We start from the raw sequence: 18407 nt of genomic DNA on the forward strand, positions 1-18407 counted from the left end.
ACAATAAGCAAAGCTGTGGTACTAAGTCAAATCCTTTTCAGAAAACAAGAAACATAACATCCACCTGGTTGCCTTGATCCAAAGCTTTCAATATGTCATGGGAGAAAAGTGAAAGTTTGGTTTGAAAATCATGCTGGCTGGCATTGAGGAGGTCATTCTATTCAATGTACATCATTATGTTTGAGCTCAGAAAATGTTCTAAGATTCTACAACAAATTGATGTCAAGGATATTAGATGACAGCTTTGTGGATCACTTTTACTACCTTTCTTGTAGATAGGTGTGACCTATACCTTTTTCGAAGAACTGGGCACAGTTTTTTGTTTGAGGGATCTACGATAGATTACAGTTAGAAGATGGGCTGACTCAGCCACAAATTCAGTATAGACTCTGACAGGGATTCAATCGGGCCTGGAACTTTGTTCAGTTTTAACAATCTCAGCTATTTCTTAACACCACTGACACTAATACTTCTTTCACTCATCTTTTCAGTAGTACAAGGACTAAAGTTGAGCAATTCTCCTGGGTTTTCCTTTGCAAAGGAAATTTGAAAATGTAGTTAAGCATTTCAGCTTTTGCTCTGCTACCCTCAATTTCAGTTCCTGTCTCATTCACTACGGCTGGACGCTAACTTTGTGCATTAACAGCCTTTACATAGGAACAGAATTTCTTTGGTTTCTGTGAAATGTCATTTTCACAATATTCTGCTATGGTAGTCATTGAAGGCATCAGTAATTGATGTCTTGACAGCCAAATGCATTTCATTCAGCATCTATCTATAGCCCTACTATTTGTTTTACACCTGTTATGCAGTAATCTTTGTTTGTTTAGAAGTTTCTTTGCAGTGACTGTGTATCATGGAGTTTCCCTAATGGCAGTAAATAGACAACCTTGACATAATTTACTTTTAGATATGCACTGTAAAGTGTTGGATGAAAGTTCAGCCTACTCCCCTGACATGTTTCACTCAGACTTCCATTTCCTCTTAAAATTCAAAGTTGCTCTTGTTCATCAGCATTTTTCACCTAACACACAAGCAACTCCAGCTGTGAAAGAGTGCCTTGCAGCCCTTCCAATGGTACACTACAAAGACGAAATTTCACTGGATGAAATATGTTAATGTTAGAGAAGATTATGTTGAAAAACATTCTGGAAACATAAATGCACGTTTTTCAGTATGAGGCAGAGAACTTTCGAGACCTCCCTCCTACCTTCACTAATTTCATCTCTACTGATTACACTTATTACACATTTCAGTTAATTCTGAAGTTCATTATGAAGTGCACAGCAGAAGACACAGCCCACTGTACCACATATTTACATTTCATCCTGCTCCAGTGCCTCGTACAATTCTGTCTGTGTTATGTCTGAAATGCAAAGTCTTTTTTGTGAGGTAAGGGAGATAGTTACACACAGAGAAATAATCCATTTTAAAAATGACATTCCTACAGCATGATTACATAAAAACTATGGAAATACTGGAAAGGCGTTATTTCAGTGGATAAAAAGTGGTATTATTGGTTTGTCCAATGCATGATATCTTTATGTAATTACTGATGCAAGGGGGTGGGAGATTGTCACCCCCAAGGAAGTTGCATCACAGGAATGCCATTTTTGAAAATACTGCAGTGAATGGAAAGAGTAATGACCCGAGGAATAAACTCTGGAATTTTGGTGTATGGAGTTATTGCTCCTTCTATGAAAGTGGGCAACAAATGTTCATAGTATTGAGGTATTCAGTGGTGTGACTGATTACTATTTGGAAAGCAAGTATTCATTTATTTGCATACCATTTATATAAGAGTATATATCTTTTCACACATTTGTAATTCTTCCATGAGGTCTTCCATGAGATCCTATAGCTCTGATATTTTTCTTGCATGGACTTTTACATTGTAGTATTGTGATTCTTCACTGGATAACTGTCTATTAAAGTTGGAAATCTGCTGCTTGCTTAAGAAAATGTGTTGCTCTGACATCCACAAATCCACAAAAATATTTGTACAGGGTGTTACAAAAAGGTACGGCCAAACTTTCAGGAAACATTCCTCACACACAAAGAAAGAAAATATGTTATGTGGACATGTGTCCAGAAACGCTTACTTTCCATGTTAGAGCTCATTTTATTACTTCTCTTCAAATCACATTAATCATGGAATGGAAACACACAGCAACAGAACGTACCAGCGTGACTTCAAACACTTTGTTACAGGAAATGTTCAAAATGTCCTCCGTTAGTGAGGATACATCCATCCACCCTCCGTCGCACGGAATCCCTGATGCGCTGATGCAGCCCTGGAGAATGGCGTATTGTATCACAGCCGTCCACAATACAAGCACGAAGAGTCTCTACATTTAGTACCGGGGTTGCGTAGACAAGAGCTTTCAAATGCCCCCATAAATGAAAGTCAAGACGGTTGAGGTCAGGAGAGCGTGGAGGCCACGGAATTGGTACGCCTCTACCAATCCATCAGTCAACGATTCTGTTGTCAAGAAGTGTACGAACATTTCAACTGAAATGTGCAGGAGCTCCATCGTGCACGAACCACATGTTGTGTCGTACTTGTAAAGGCACATGTTCTAGCAGCACAGGTAGAGTAACCCGTATGAAATCATGATAACGTGCTCCATCGAGCGTAGGTGGAAGAACATGGGGCCCAATCGAGACATCACCAACAATGCCTGACCAAACATTCACAGAAAATCTGTGTTGATGACGTGATTTCACAATTGCGTGCGGATTCTCGTCAGCCCACACATGTCGATTGTGAAAATTTACAATTTCATCATGTCGGAATGAAGCCTCATCCGTAAAGAGAACATTTGCACTGAAATGAGGATCGACACATAGGATGAACCATTCGCAAAAGTGTACCCGTGGAGGCCAATCGGCTGCTGATAGTGCCTGCACACACTGTACACGGTACGGAAACAACTGGTTCTCCCATAGCACTCTCCATACAGTGACGTGGTCAACGTTACCTTGTACAGCAGCAACTTCTCTGACGCTGACATTAGGGTTATCACCAACTTCACGAAGAATTGCCCCATCCATTGCAGGTGTCCTCGTCGTTCTAGGTCTTCCCTAGTCGCGAGTCGTAGGCTGGAATGTTCCATGCTCCCTAAGACGCCGATCAATTGCTTCGAACATCTTCCTGTCGGGACACCTTCGTTCTGGAAATCTGTCTCGATACAAACGTACCGCGCCACGGCTATTGCCCCGTGCTAATCCATACATCAAATGGGCATCTGCCAACTCGCATTTGTAAACATTGCACTGACTGCAAAACCACATTCGTGATGAACACTAATCTGTTGATGCTACGTACTGATGTGCTTGATGCTAGTACTGTAGAGCAATGAGTCGCATGTCAACACGAGCACTGAAGTCAAGATTACCTTCCTTCAATTGGGCCAACTGGCGATGAATCGAGGAAGTACAGTACATACTGGCGAAACTAAAATGAGCTCTAACATCGAAATTAAGCGTTTCTGGACAAATGTCCACATAACATCTTTTCTTTATTTGTGTGTGAAGAATGTTTCCCGAAAGTTTGGCCATACCTTTTTGTATACACCCTGTATAATTTGGTACCAGGTGGCAGTGATTAAAGGACTAACACACATATAGCTGAGCATGACCTCACAAATTAAGTTCTGGCACAGGTAAACAAGAAAAATTATCCAGTCAGTATACTCTGTGACCTTGCTACAGTCTGTGACATCATGCCTTCTACAAATGGTATCTAACCTTCAGAACAGAAAGTGGAGGGTCACACTGGTGCACTTAGACACAAGAACGAAACAAACTTGACAATTGTATAACATCAAATGTGGGTCCCATAAGTGTCAGTACCAGGTCTGTTGTTTATCTTGGGTCAAATTATGATGATCCCTCAAGTACAGGGAACAAAAATTCATGGTCGCATGCCATGTGGATTCACCTTTCAGCTCACAGCAGTCCCCACTATACTCTGTCGACACCACATTGGGGTGACGTGGTGGCCACCTATGCCATTGAGCGGCTCCTCCTGGCTCTTGGTGTCTGCAGCTGGTCCCACACCATTGGACAGGTCACCGGCCACACGTGTCAGCTGCACCGGGTTGGAGCCCTGCACACAGATACGTACTGGCTGTAACCACTGGCTGTACTAGAGCCAAATATGAAAAACTTTAAACTGTCAATATTTTATCGAACTTTTCCGAGGCCTTCAGATGCACAGATCTTTTAATTCTACAAGAGAAATTATAAAATGTTGCATTGTGCATAGAGTCTTGTCTCGGTGACAGAAAACAGATCACATTAACAAATTATAATACAGGAATAAAACCAAATTCACAGTGAGAAAAGTATGGAGATCCACAAGGATCAGTATTTGGCCCACTACTGTTTTGCCCTAAATACACTCCTGGAAATGGAAAAAAGAACACATTGACACCGGTGTGTCAGACCCACCATACTTGCTCCGGACACTGCGAGAGGGCTGTACAAGCAATGATCACACGCACGGCACAGCGGACACACCAGGAACCGCGGTGTTGGCCGTCGAATGGCGCTAGCTGCGCAGCATTTGTGCACCGCCGCCGTCAGTGTCAGCCAGTTTGCCATGGCATACGGAGCTCCATCGCAGTCTTTAACACTGGTAGCATGCCGCGACAGCGTGGACGTGAACCGTATGTGCAGTTGACGGACTTTGAGCGAGGGCGTATAGTGGGCATGCGGGAGGCCGGGTGGACGTACCGCCGAATTGCTCAACACGTGGGGCGTGAGGTCTCCACAGTACATCGATGTTGTCGCCAGTGGTCGGCGGAAGGTGCACGTGCCCGTCGACCTGGGACCGGACCGCAGCGACGCACGGATGCACGCCAAGACCGTAGGATCCTACGCAGTGCCGTAGGGGACCGCACCGCCACTTCCCAGCAAATTAGGGACACTGTTGCTCCTGGGGTATCGGCGAGGACCATTCGCAACCGTCTCCATGAAGCTGGGCTACGGTCCCGCACACCGTTAGGCCGTCTTCCGCTCACGCCCCAACATCGTGCAGCCCGCCTCCAGTGGTGTCGCGACAGGCGTGAATGGAGGGACGAATGGAGACGTGTCGTCTTCAGCGATGAGAGTCGCTTCTGCCTTGGTGCCAATGATGGTCGTATGCGTGTTTGGCGCCGTGCAGGTGAGCGCCACAATCAGGACTGCATACGACCGAGGCACACAGGGCCAACACCCGGCATCATGGTGTGGGGAGCGATCTCCTACACTGGCCGTACACCACTGGTGATCGTCGAGGGGACACTGAATAGTGCACGGTACATCCAAACCGTCATCGAACCCATCGTTCTACCATTCCTAGACCGGCAAGGGAACTTGCTGTTCCAGCAGGACAATGCACGTCCGCATGTATCCCGTGCCACCCAACGTGCTCTAGAAGGTGTAAGTCAACTACCCTGGCCAGCAAGATCTCCGGATCTGTCCCCCATTGAGCATGTTTGGGACTGGATGAAGCGTCGTCTCACGCGGTCTGCACGTCCAGCATGAACGCTGGTCCAACTGAGGCGCCAGGTGGAAGTGGCATGGCAAGCCGTTCCACAGGACTACATCCAGCATCTCTACGATCGTCTCCATGGGAGAATAGCAGCCTGCATTGCTGCGAAAGGTGGATATACACTGTACTAGTGCCGACATTGTGCATGCTCTGTTGCCTGTGTCTATGTGCCTGTGGTTCTGTCAGTGTGATCATGTGATGTATCTGACCCCAGGAATGTGTCAATAAAGTTTCCCCTTCCTGGGACAATGAATTCACGGTGTTCTTATTTCAATTTCCAGGAGTGTAAAATGTGATATAGAGGTTCTTGAGCAATATTTCTGGGCGTATTGGTATGAGAAATCCATGCTATCCAGTGGCTTTTTACAGAATAACTGCTTCTAGTTTGACTCTTTACACATTTTTTTTTTTTTTTTCATATCTGGATTGGGCTGCAAACTAAGCTTTTATTTGACTCAGCTGCTATATATGGGACCTAATTGTTAAATACTGTATATTGTATTGTCATGGAAAAATATTTGGACTTCACTTATAACTCCCCGCAATTGACTTTACAAGGAGATGTTGATTACAGAGCAACCTAATTAACAGGACATTGAACTTACAGAGACACAGAATTCCACTGTTCACTGGTTGTAGCTTTTCTGATGTGGTATGAAGATATTATGATATGGTTTGCCATCCATGTGAGAACATTTCACTATAGCATCACTGTATTGCTCCTTCCACTGCATTCAGTGAACCTTCACACTGGATGTATTGGCCAACTCGATCCATACTACTCTGCAACACTGTTAACATACAGCTAACACTGCCAGAAAAGAAACCTGAGAAAGTACTGAGCTGTTTGAAAATCCAGCTTGAGGGGAAAGATTAAAATGGACATTACTGATGTTGGCAGCAAGAATTGTGAGAAAATTGAACAAATTTGTTTCCAAACAAGACACACAGTGCATAATGTAAATGTTGGGTTGCAAATGTCTATGATATGCAGACATTTGCAGCACAACCACATCACAATACCTTCACAGCAGGCCAGAAAAGCTACACCCAAGGCCTATCACTGAAGCCTGTTTGTGTACAGTGTAGTTTTGCCTTTCTTTAAGTTTACAGTCCTGTTAGTTTGGTTACTCTGAAATCTTCTTCTTCTTCTTCTTCTTCTACTACTACTACTAACTTTCTGAATATAGTGGGTAAGTTAAATAAAAACTTAGTTTCTCCAGGGAATTATCTAATTCTCTTAGGTAACAGCTTTCAAAGACTGCTATCTGAAATACACCTCTATGATACTAGAAAGGCAGAGATTCAGTCACTGAGTAAATAAGTGAAGACTAAGAACTCTCAGGTACACGATGGAGTATCTAGTGGAATACTAAAGCACTGTGTTGCCTATGTTGGTTCAGTACTTGGCCAAATTTGTAATTCTTCTTTTAGGAATGTTTAGTTTCCTGAATGATTAAAGAACTCAACAGTGAAACCACTTTATAAAAAAAAGAGACAAATTCACATTTCAGTGCCAATGGCTTTTCAGAAGGAGTTTAAAAAAATTAGTAAGTAGCAATAATATTTTGTCTATTGTAAGTAATTGTACAACTGGGAATTTGCAGAAGTGACTTTATACTGACTGACCAGCCAAGTGACTGTACACGGTTGTGACCGAACTGCCCTCTGCTCTGTAGCAGCAGCTATTTACAGATGCATATAAATCTGTCTTTACAGAACAATAAATTATGTATAAGATTTTTGAAAACATAGTCAGTGATCTTAAAAGTAGTTAAAATCAAGACTCTTTTAAATTTTAATTTTAATCAATTATGCAGTTGTTGAATTTCAACAGTAACATAAAAGACAGAAAAGTAGAGAAAACATATATACATTACGCAATTAAGTTATTAAAAACTAGCTGAATGCACAAAAAACAGCACATGTAGCTGGTTCTAGATTTATGAGCAAAATTTTATGCATGTACTAGGATTGTGTGGAAGAAAACATTGAGATTTGAGGGGACCCACTAAAATTCATCATCCTGGTGCTGTAGGGAACAGAACACCATGTTATAGTAAAAGTAGCTTCTTTTCCACATTTTCAAAGGTCTAAACGAAAAAATTTTACTGTGCAATCAAGTTTTGAACACAAGCACAACTGTTCAGAAGAGGAAAGTTTACACTTTTATCACAAATGCAATGTAGAATGAAATGAGTCAGTTCTTAATTGCAAAAGCCAGAGAATCTGAAATCTGTACATTACTGCCCCACCTACCACAAATGAAAAGAAAGTTTCAGGTAAACCCTAGTTATTTTTTGGCATAGACTCCAAATCTGCGATGAAATGAAGATTTCCATTTGAAAATAAAAAACTGACCTCTGCATTGTGGGAATGGAAGTTAGTGGGTAGCACATATATATGTCCCCTTTGAAAACATTAACTTTTTATCTGGTACATTTTTTTCATACAATTCACATTTTTTGGAGCCATTTAGTTGTTCTATGCCAAAACAAACACCCTACACATTACATACAGGGTGTTTAAATATAGTGTCATATATTCCTAGATGAGTTAGTATTGGTGAATAACAGAAGGAAAGTACTTATTTTGATATGTCCAAAAATCAATACCTGTTATGATATGAGCTGTTGAAAATCCACAGTTCACAGACTGTATTTTATTTACAGATGAGGCAGAATTCACAAGAGATACCATAGTAAATTATTACAGTATGCATGTATGGACCAATGCAATACTTGAGCAATCACAGTGATAAGGCATCAGGATCACTTCAGAGTGAATGTACGGGTGGGAATTGGCAGTGAAAGGCTCTTAGGGCCATAGACTTTACCAAACAGTTAAACAGGTGCCAAATATCAGAGTTTTCTGTACAATAAATTATTAGCGCTAATGGAGAACATTACCATTACAGAATGATGACTGTTTTATGCATGACAGGTCACCACCCAATTTTCTACAGATTTTGTAACAGTTCTCACTGCAATGTTCATGGGTAATGGATTGACTGGGGAGGTCCAGTACCATGGTCAACCTCATTGACCAAATCTGAATCCGTTGGATTTCTGGCTCTGGGGATATTTAACAACATTGATGTATGCCCAACCCATCAACAATGTCCAGATGTTGCAGTAGCACGTGACCAATGCACAAAACACAATCCAAATGGTGCTCTGTATATCTGAAAGAATGCCTAGTCACTGTGAAGTAGCACTGAAGGATGTATCAGAATGCATGGTAAGCGCATGCCTGTAGTATATACTTCTATGTAACACACAGATGGGAATGAGAGGACACATTGAGCCATATCTCAACAGATACTGGTTTCCGGACACATCTTTTATTCCATTTTTGACCAATATTAGCTCCTATAGGTATTTATTTATTTTTTTATTTATTTTTTTATTTATTTATCTCTTGTTCCGGTGATCCATGTTGTGACAGTATCACAGGATATGGAACGTGTCAATTTTACAAGCTTTTGGCCAGAATTTATGGTAATACATAAAACAAAACAAAAAAAGTAAACAGTAACTTAGGTCCCACTACAAAAAAAATACATTTTAGAAATAGATAGAGATTACGAAACAAAAAACAGTAAACAGTAACTTAGGTCCCACTACAAAAATACATTTTAGAGAGAGATAAAGATTACAAAATAATAAGTGTTACAGAGAAATAAATATTGCAAAATATATGTTTACAATAAAAATATTCGGTATTACAAATACAAATTTGGGCATACATTTGCAACTTACAATACAAGAGATGTTAAACACTGTAGTTCAGGAACTCTTCTAATGCAATAGGAACTGCCTTAAGGTTTTTTTAAACAGGAGATCATCATCTACCAAACACTTAATTCTTGAAGGGAGGGCATTAAAAATCTTACAGCCACTGAAATGGACTCCTTTCTGCACCATACTTAGATTTGGCTGTTCATAGTGGATATCATGTTTCCTTCTAGTATTGTGACTGTGATATGCACTATTCAGCTTAAAGATGGATTTTTCTTTCCTTATGAAGCACATCAATGAGAATATATATTGCCCAGTGGATGTAAGTATTTCAAGCTTCTTAAAAAGATTCCTGCATGTGGCTCTAGGTTGGACTCCACACATGATCCTTATGGCTCTTTTTTGTACACACAGTACTTTTTTAGCCAGTGGCTGATTTCCCCAAAATATAATTCCAAATGCCATAATTGCATGAAAGTAACCATAATACGCTGACTTCATGGTTTCCATATTTCTATAAGAAGAAACAATGCGCAATGCATATGTTGCTGAACTTAGTCTTTTGCACAGATCCATGATGTGGTTGGACCAATTCAGTTTGCTATCAATATGCAAGCCTAGGTATTTTGAGGAATCTACCCTGGTTATTGTCTGCTCACCTACCTTTACAAATATTTCCTCATCTTTGGATGTTTTGTGGAACTGAATGTAGTTTGTTTTACAGTAATTTAAAATAAGACCATTAATGTTGAACCAGTTTACCGTTTCATTTAAAACCTTATTTGCTGTTACCTCAAGCTTATCTTCCGAATTATCAATAAGTAGTGTAGTGTCATCCGCGAAAATGGTGAATCTACAATATTCCGTAGAGAGAGGAAGATCATTTATAAATATAATAAAAAGTAAGGGGCCAAGAACTGAGCCCTGCGGCACTCCACATGTAATGGTACCCCATTCTGAAGATATTGGGACACCATCTTGACTATCTACTACAACTTTTTGTTTTCTGTTTGACAGATATGAGTCGAGCCATTTCCCTGCTGCACCACTTATACCGAGATGTGCAGCTTTTTGTAAAAGAATTTGGTGATTTACACAGTCAAATGCTTTTGTTAGGTCACAAAATATGCCAATCACTTTCAGTTTTTTGTTGATAGATTCCAAGAGTTTGCCAGTAAATGCAAATATTGCATCTTCTGTTGACAAACCTTTCTGAAATCCAAACTGACTTTTGCTGAAGCTATTGTGTTCACTGAGATGCTTAACTATCCTGGCATGCATTAGTTTCTCTAAAACTTTTGAAAAGCTTGTCAGTAGCGATATTGGCCTATAGTTAGCAGTATCCGTCTTATCCCCCTTCTTATACAGCGGTTTTACAACTGCATACTTAAGCCTCTCAGGAACTATTCCTTGCTTAAGTGACGCATCAAAAATGTGGCAAAGGACTTTACTTACATGGCTGGAGCAGTATTTTAATAATTTGTTAGAAATGTTGTCAATTCCAGCAGAGTTTTTACTTTTCAGGGATTTAATAACTCTTTCAATTTCTTGAACAGTGACTGTTTTTACCTTCATGTGTTGCACTAAACCAGGTACTCTAGCTTTCAAAAGATTGATGGCTTGCTTCATGGACCCTTGTAAACCTATTTTTTCTGTTACTGTTAAAAAATTGTAGTTGAATGTGTCTGCAACTTTTTTTGGATCGCTAACGAGATTACCCTCACTTTTGATTTGGATATTTTCACTACAAACTGCATTTTTCCCCGTTTCCTTCTTTACAAATTTCCAGATAGTTTTTACTTTATTGCTCGAGTTGTCAATTTCTGCCTTCAAGCACATGTTCTTTGCTGCCTGAATTGTCTTATTCAGCACTTTATTGTAGATTTTATAGTGTGTAATCCTACTGTTATCATTTGAACTCCTGGCTGCAGCATATAGTTCTCTTCTTGTTTTACAAGAGATTTTGATGCCTTTAGTAATCCAAGGCTTGTTTCCTGATTTGAACAGGTTTTCTCTTACTGATTTTTTAGGAAATGTTTCTTCAAAAAGGCTTGTAACTTCATTGATAAATATATTAAATTTTGTATTAACATCAACTGTAGCATATACAGGAGACCAGTCCACAAGCTGTAATTGCTGATTAAAGGTTTCAGTGGTGTGTCTGTTTATAATCCTAAATGTTTTCCAAATGAAATTTTCTTTTCTTTGTACATTAATTTGGTTTAGAGTGAGGAATTGCCCTTCATGATCAGAGAGCCCATTTATAATATTTTTCATGGTTAAATTATTGCAAATATCCTTATCTACAAATACATTATCTATTAAAGTGCTAGAGCTGGCAGTTACTCTAGTTGGAGTGTCCACCACTGGTACTAAATTGTAACAGTACATTAAATGTTCAAAATCTGTCTTGTTTCTATTTTCTGTTAAAAGGTCCACATTGAAGTCACCCATAACAATGATAGATTTAGTTTTCCTACATAGGTGGGCCAGAAGTGATTCAGTTTGTCTTAGAAATACCTTTAGATTTCCAGCAGGTGCCCTGTAAACAGCCAGAACAATAACAGTTGCACTATCTACTGTTAACTCAATGCCACACACCTCAAAATGTTGTTCATCACAGTATTTGCTTAAATCTAGGGATTTATACACTATATTATTTTTTATAAATATTGCAACACCACCTTTTTCCATAACAGATCTACAGTAATGAGTAGCTAAACTAAAGTTCTCAATCTGTATCATGTGGATCCCATTCTTAACGTGATGTTCTGAGAAACACAGTATATCAGGCTCACTTTCACACTCGTCTTTTAAATTTATTAGCAACTGGTCTATTTTATTCTTGAGGCTACATATATTTTGGTGGAATAAAGATAAAGTTTGATTTTTTCTCACCTCTGCATTTGCGTGATGTTTGCTAGGAGTGGCTTTTTCCAGTACATTAGTTGATAGTATTGCTTGGGGTGTGGAAAACTCATATTGATCACACGAGAGAGATGCTTCACGCAACTTTGAATCCTCATCTCTCGTGTTACTCACCATAAAAAACGCTGAGTTTGTTTTCTATTGCGTGTAGGACGGGCAATAGTTACCGCTGAATATGTTGTTTTAGCTGTTGGTTCCGCCACTGACGATTCTGCTGCTTTTGAGGATGTAACAATTTTCTGTAATACCCTGTATATGTAATGGGTGACATCACAGTAAGTGGAGGAACTATACCTCACTACATTCTGCCATGTCTAAATATAATATGTCAGGCTTTTACTTTCTCCCCATTTTATTATCAGTTTCTTGGTAGTTCTCCTTTTACCTTTAGTTGCCTTGTTTGCAGGAATATTGAGCTTTTTGGTCACCCCAACACCGCTATATGCGATCCAACACGACACACGGCATTTCCGGTAAGCTCAATCTCTCTGGTGAGCGAGACGACCATTGACCAATGATCGGCATATATAGTGGAGCCATTCGTCTGACTCTCAGCGTCCATTTAGTCACAGAGCATGTTGTGTAGCTACATCATACAAGCTGAGTTGTCACATCGGCCCCAGTGGGGTCACAGCAGAATGGCTCATGTGACTTTTTTTAAAACTAAGTGCCAACATTAGTCTCTTGAGAGCCATTTAGGCCACTAGACTAAATAGATTCTGCAGTCGAGAAAGACACTTTATAATTTAATAATAAAATTAAATAAATAAAGTTTAATAATAAAGTTAAGGCCAAAAGAGATAAAGCTAGTGTTCTTTATCCCACAGAATCTTGGTCAAACACATGTAAATAAAGAGTATGTGGCCTGTGAAAAGTACGACACTGCTGGTATATATCGCATCAGTTGTGACAATTGTCCTGCCAGGTATGTGTGGCAGACTGGCAGAGGGTCTGCTATTATGTTTCGAGAAAACGATAGTCTGAGAAATTTGAGGTCTACTTTAAGTAGCCACTTACGTGATTCTGGCCACTCCATAACAGGTGTAGTCAATAATTTAAAGGTCTTACACAGAGAAGTGAAGGACTAGATCTTTAAAGGAAGAGATTGAAATTATGTGGAGTCTAAAGCTATACCCCAAACACATCCTTAACAATCAGCTGGAGTTAAGACGTTACAATATACTGTCTAACTTTGATTACCTTTCAAAGATATAGTGTCATATTTGCATGGTTATTGATCCTGGGCTTGTTGTTACATGTTCCTACATCTCGTCTATTTGGTTTTACAATTTTTTTGCCAACATATTTTATAATTTATACGATTATGCTGTGTAACAGAGGCCTCAAATATTCCCAAGATATTTTGATTGAATAAAAATGTTTGTAGCTTTCCCTGCTATGTGCACGGTGATGCTAGTGCCCTCCATGATACACATGAACACACTGGCACACTGAGCAGGCTGAAGCACTGCTGTCTGCAGCTTCCCAGTATGAAGTGAGGATTCATAACCACGGGCATTCAATGTAGCTAGCTGGGGCTTTTACCTTTTCTTCTTTTGTTATTTTGCTCTTTTCACTGTAGCTAGATGCACTTTTAACATTTCAGTTTTTCAACCTGTCAATTTGAATTACGACATCCCACTTGTTGTGGGTAACAGTACATTACTAAGAGATGTCGACTCCCACTCCTTTTTGTATCTGGGTTTAAACATGTCACTGATGTGTGAGTAGCTCATATTGGTTGTCGTCAGCATAGGTTATTAGGATAGCTATCTGTTTATCATAATATTCATTGTACATTTCCTATCTTGTACACCTGAAGATGTGATTTGAAATCACAAAAGTTTATGTGTTCCCATAATAGTTCATATACAAGTGAAAGAGGTTTATTTCAGAAACACTTCATAATTAACTCCACCACTAAAACAGCTTTTAATTCAACAGTAAATGTGTCTCCAAACAGATTATATCTGAAATTGACTGCCTAGTCACTTGTCAGGACATCGCTCAGCTGGAGACAGTGCTGCCACTGTTACCACTGCCACTCACCCTGCGCCCTCTCCTCACGAGCAGCGCCCTCCGGACTGGCGGCACGAAGAGGTCGGGGTCTGGCGGCGGCATGCTGCGGTCCCCCTCGCAGGCGACGCCCGCCACCCACGATGCGACGGCGCCCACGACGAGTGTCAGCAGGAATCCCAGCACGACGACCCACAGGTACGACACGCGGTACAGGTAGAAGTACTCGCTGCAATGTGGGGGATAATATGTATTGTACATACATGTAACGTGTGGATCCCAGGTGTGGGGTGCGTGTGACATCACGATATAACTGCCAATGTTGTTGTTGTGGTCTTCAGTCCAGAGGCTGGTTTGATGCAACTCTCTGTGCTACTCTATCCTGTGCAATCTTCTTCATCTCCCAGTACCTACTCCAACCTGCATCCTTCTGAATCTGTTTAGTGTATTCATCTCTTAGTCTCCCGCTATGATTTTTACCCTCCATGCTGCCCTCCAATACTAAATTGGTGATCCCTTGTTGCCTCAGAACATGTCCTACCAACCGATCCCTTCTTCTAGTCAAGTTGTGCCACAAACTCCTCTCCTCCCCATTTCTGTTCAATACCTCCTCATTAGTTATGTGATCTACCCATTTAATCTTGAGCATTCTTCTGTAGCACCACATTTTGAAAACTTTTATTCTCTTCTTCTCTAAACTACTTATCATCCACATTTCACTTCCATACATTTCTACACTCCATACAAATACTTTCAGAAACGACTTCCTGACACTTAAATCTATACTCGATGTTAACGAATTTCTCTTCTTCAGATACGCTTTTCTTGCCATTGCCAGTCTACATTTTATATCCTCTCTAATTTGACCATTGTGAGTTATTTTGCTCCCCAGATAGCAAAACTCATTTACTACTTTAAGCATCACATTTCTTAATATAATTCCCTCAGCATCACCCAATTTAATTCGACTACATTCCATTATCCTCATTTTGCTTTTGTTGATGTTCATCTTATATCATCCTTTCAAGACACTGTCCATTCCCTTCAGCTGCTCTTCCAGGTCCTTTGTTGTCTCTGACAGAATTACAATGTCATCAGCAAACCTCAAAGTTTTTATTTCTCCTCCATGGATTTTAATACCTACTCCAAATTTTTCTTTTGCTTCCTTTACTGCTTGCTCAGTATACAGATTGAATAACATTGGGGATAGGCTACAACCCTGTCACAGTCCCTTCCCAACCACTGCTTCCCTTTCATGCCCCTTAAGTCTTATAACTGCAATCTGGTTTCTGTACAAATTGTAAATAGCCTTTCTCTCCCTGTATTTTACTCCTGCCACCTTCAGAATTTGAAAGAGAGTATTCCAATCAACTTTGTCAAACACAGGCTTGCCTTTCCTTAATCTATTCTCTAAGATAAGTCATAGGGTCAGTATAGCCTCACGTGTTCCAACATTTCTACTGCCAATACGGAATTTTAATTGAACGCTACTCTTTCCGTTTACTAAACTACCCCATACACTGTGCATTTTTTCATACTTCCATCCTTTTATTCTCAGGTGATGCTTCATTCCACTATTATGAGCCACATTAGAATGTTTTCTGCATATTCTTTACTGATTTTATGTTAATCTCGTTTTATGAGACATTGTATTTCATTAATAGTTGCTTGTAAGTGGAAGGTACACAGTGTTTCAATAGCTTTTCAATAAATTATTAGGAACAGTAAAAATGTCTTGAAGTACTCATATATGCAGAAATGTTAAGAATAATCAAGAAGTTAGTATTGATTAGAATGAAAGCAGTTGCTGACGTGTGTGAATATTACCAGACTATCAGTTTAGTAAGTCATGGTTGTAAAATACTAAAACAAATTCTTTACAGAAGAATGGAAGAACTGGTAGAAGCTGACCTGGTGGAAAGTTTGTATAGATTCTGGAGAAATGCAGCAAAATATGAGGCAATAGTGATCCTACAACTTATCTTAGAAGATAAATTAAGAAAAGACAACCCTACATTTACAGTATTTGTAGACTTTAAGAAAGCTTTTGACAGCCTTGACTGGAATGCTCTCTTTTAAATCCTGAAGGTAGTAGGGGTAAAATACAGGGAGCAAGAGGCTATTTACACCATGTGGAAGTTATAACAGTTGAGGGAACAGAGGAAAGCAGTCATTGAGTGAGTGAGGCAGGGTTGTAGGCCTATCACTAATGTTATTCAATGAGTACATTGAGCAAGAAGAAAAGGAAACCTAAGAAATATTTGGAGTAGGCATTAAAGTTCAAGGAGAAGAAATAAAACTTCTGAGGTCTGTCAATGACAGTGTAATTCCCTCAGAGGCAGCAAAGGCCTTGGAAGTGCAGTTGAAAATTATGGACAGTGTCTTGAGAGGAGGATATAAGATAAACATCAACTAAAGCAAAACAAGGATAATTGGATATAGTTTAATTAAACCAAGTTATGCTATGGGGATTAAATTAGGAAATGACACACTTGAAACAGTAGACGAGTTTTGTTATTTGGGCATCAAAATAACTTAGGATGACTGGAGTAGAGAGGACATAAAATTTAGACTGGCAATGGCAAGTAAGGCGTTTCTGAAGAAGAGAAATTATGTTAAAATTCAGTATCAATTTAATCTTTAGGAAGTCATTTCTGAAGCTATTTTTATCAGTGTATGTAGCCATGTTCGGAAGATAGAGTTCACACATGAAGAGACTAGAAGCCTCTGAAATGGGGTCCCATGGAAGAATGTTGAAAATTTAATGCCTAGATTGTGTAACTAATGAGGAGGTACTAAATACAGTTGGGGGGCACAACCACACTAGAGGAAGGAATCGGTTGATAGGAGACATTCTGAGATACCAGGTGATCAATTCTGTACTGGAGGGAAGTGGGGGTTGGAGGGAAGGGGGCTGTAAAAATCATAGAGGGAGACCAAGACATGAACAGAGTAAGCAGATTCAGTAGGATGTACGTTGCAGTAGTTACTCAGAGATGGAGAGTCTTGCACAGGCTAGAGTAGCATGGAGAGCTGCATCAAACCAGTCTCTGGACTGAAGGCCACAACAACAGCAATAAAAAATAATAATAATAAATAACGAAATATATGTTCACATTTTGTGCATGTCCAGGTGTGCAATGGGGACATGTGGTGATAAACACTGGAACCAATCCTTATATCGTTCAGTGTAATAGCATCGGTGCTCTTTTTACACACTCGTGATCTACAGCCTTAACTAAGACAGGTAGTGCAAAGCTGATCTTCACTAATTTTCTCTTTTAGTTCCAGGTGAGAACATAGGAAGGCAGGCTGTGGTGTCGACACTGCATTATCTGTGGCTAACATTATCCCAGGCTGAAGTTATCGCTGAATTGTTACTCGATATTTTATTAAAAAGATTTATGAATATAAGTCCTATATGCTATGGAAGGTAGAAAGTGTACGAGATGTGGCAGTAGCTGCTCCATGCCTGCTCGGGTGACTTTTGGCACCCACTGTCCACAACCTCCTCACTGCCCCACTACTACTGCAGGCCGACACCACCGTGGACATTGAAGCTCTTGACACTGTGCTTCCAGGTGATCAGCTGAGTTGTGAAATACACGTTCCTGTATGATATTTCAACAACAGACACAGTCGTCACCTTTGGGAGCTGCTAGCTGGGTCACTATGCATACTTGCTGCCTGGCCTACAACTGGACCGAAACACTGTCTACGTCGCACAGTTATTCGTAGCTGAGACTGATTCCTAGTGCCAGTTACACACTGTGATCCTCTTTTGTTTTTCAGAGACCGCACTGATATTCCGTGAAATGCAAATGCCTTCAGTGTTTACCACCCCTGGTGGGAAAGGTGCCCAGCCTTATTTAAACTGCTATCTCCATCCCAGTTTACTAAACTTTTTGGACTTCTTCGTATTGCTAGAATCCTTAATTACAGCGTCCCAGAAACTTTGCGTTTACACGAGGACACTGGCCTTAGAGCATTTCATCTTGAGATTATATCAGAGGCAGTGCTCAGCAACAACTGATTTGCCAAGCTGTTTTAGTTGGGTGTGCCAGTGAACCTGTTCTCAATTGTTCTACTAGTCTGCCCGATGTAAGATATGCTACATACACTTGACCTTCTGAGAAGCACATCATCTCTAACATTGCAAGCCACATTGCTTATCTTTGTTGACG

At 40.1% G+C, this 18407-nt stretch overlaps 2 protein-coding genes and 1 long non-coding RNA gene across 5 annotated transcripts in view; 1 reads left to right on the forward strand and 2 right to left on the reverse strand.

Moving 5' to 3' along the window:
* The window catches only part of LOC126213500 (putative sodium-dependent multivitamin transporter), a 616831-nt gene that overhangs the window by 567130 nt on the left and 31294 nt on the right, over positions 1–18407 (reverse strand). The window lies entirely within an intron of this gene.
* Positions 1–18407, forward strand: part of LOC126213506 (uncharacterized) — a 394607-nt gene that overhangs the window by 141207 nt on the left and 234993 nt on the right. The window lies entirely within an intron of this gene.
* Positions 1–18407, reverse strand: part of LOC126213498 (putative sodium-dependent multivitamin transporter) — a 1462669-nt gene that overhangs the window by 4504 nt on the left and 1439758 nt on the right. The window contains exons 11-12 of the mRNA XM_049941335.1: positions 14257–14452; positions 3944–4111 (exon numbers count right to left, since the gene is read on the reverse strand). Coding sequence (XP_049797292.1) covers positions 3947–4111; positions 14257–14452 — 361 coding nt within the window. The 3' untranslated portion in view covers positions 3944–3946. The remainder of the gene's footprint in view (positions 1–3943; positions 4112–14256; positions 14453–18407) is intronic.

The sequence above is a fragment of the Schistocerca nitens genome, chromosome 11 (genome assembly GCF_023898315.1).
Source record: "Schistocerca nitens isolate TAMUIC-IGC-003100 chromosome 11, iqSchNite1.1, whole genome shotgun sequence".
NCBI classification, from domain to species: Eukaryota; Metazoa; Arthropoda; class Insecta; order Orthoptera; family Acrididae; genus Schistocerca; species Schistocerca nitens.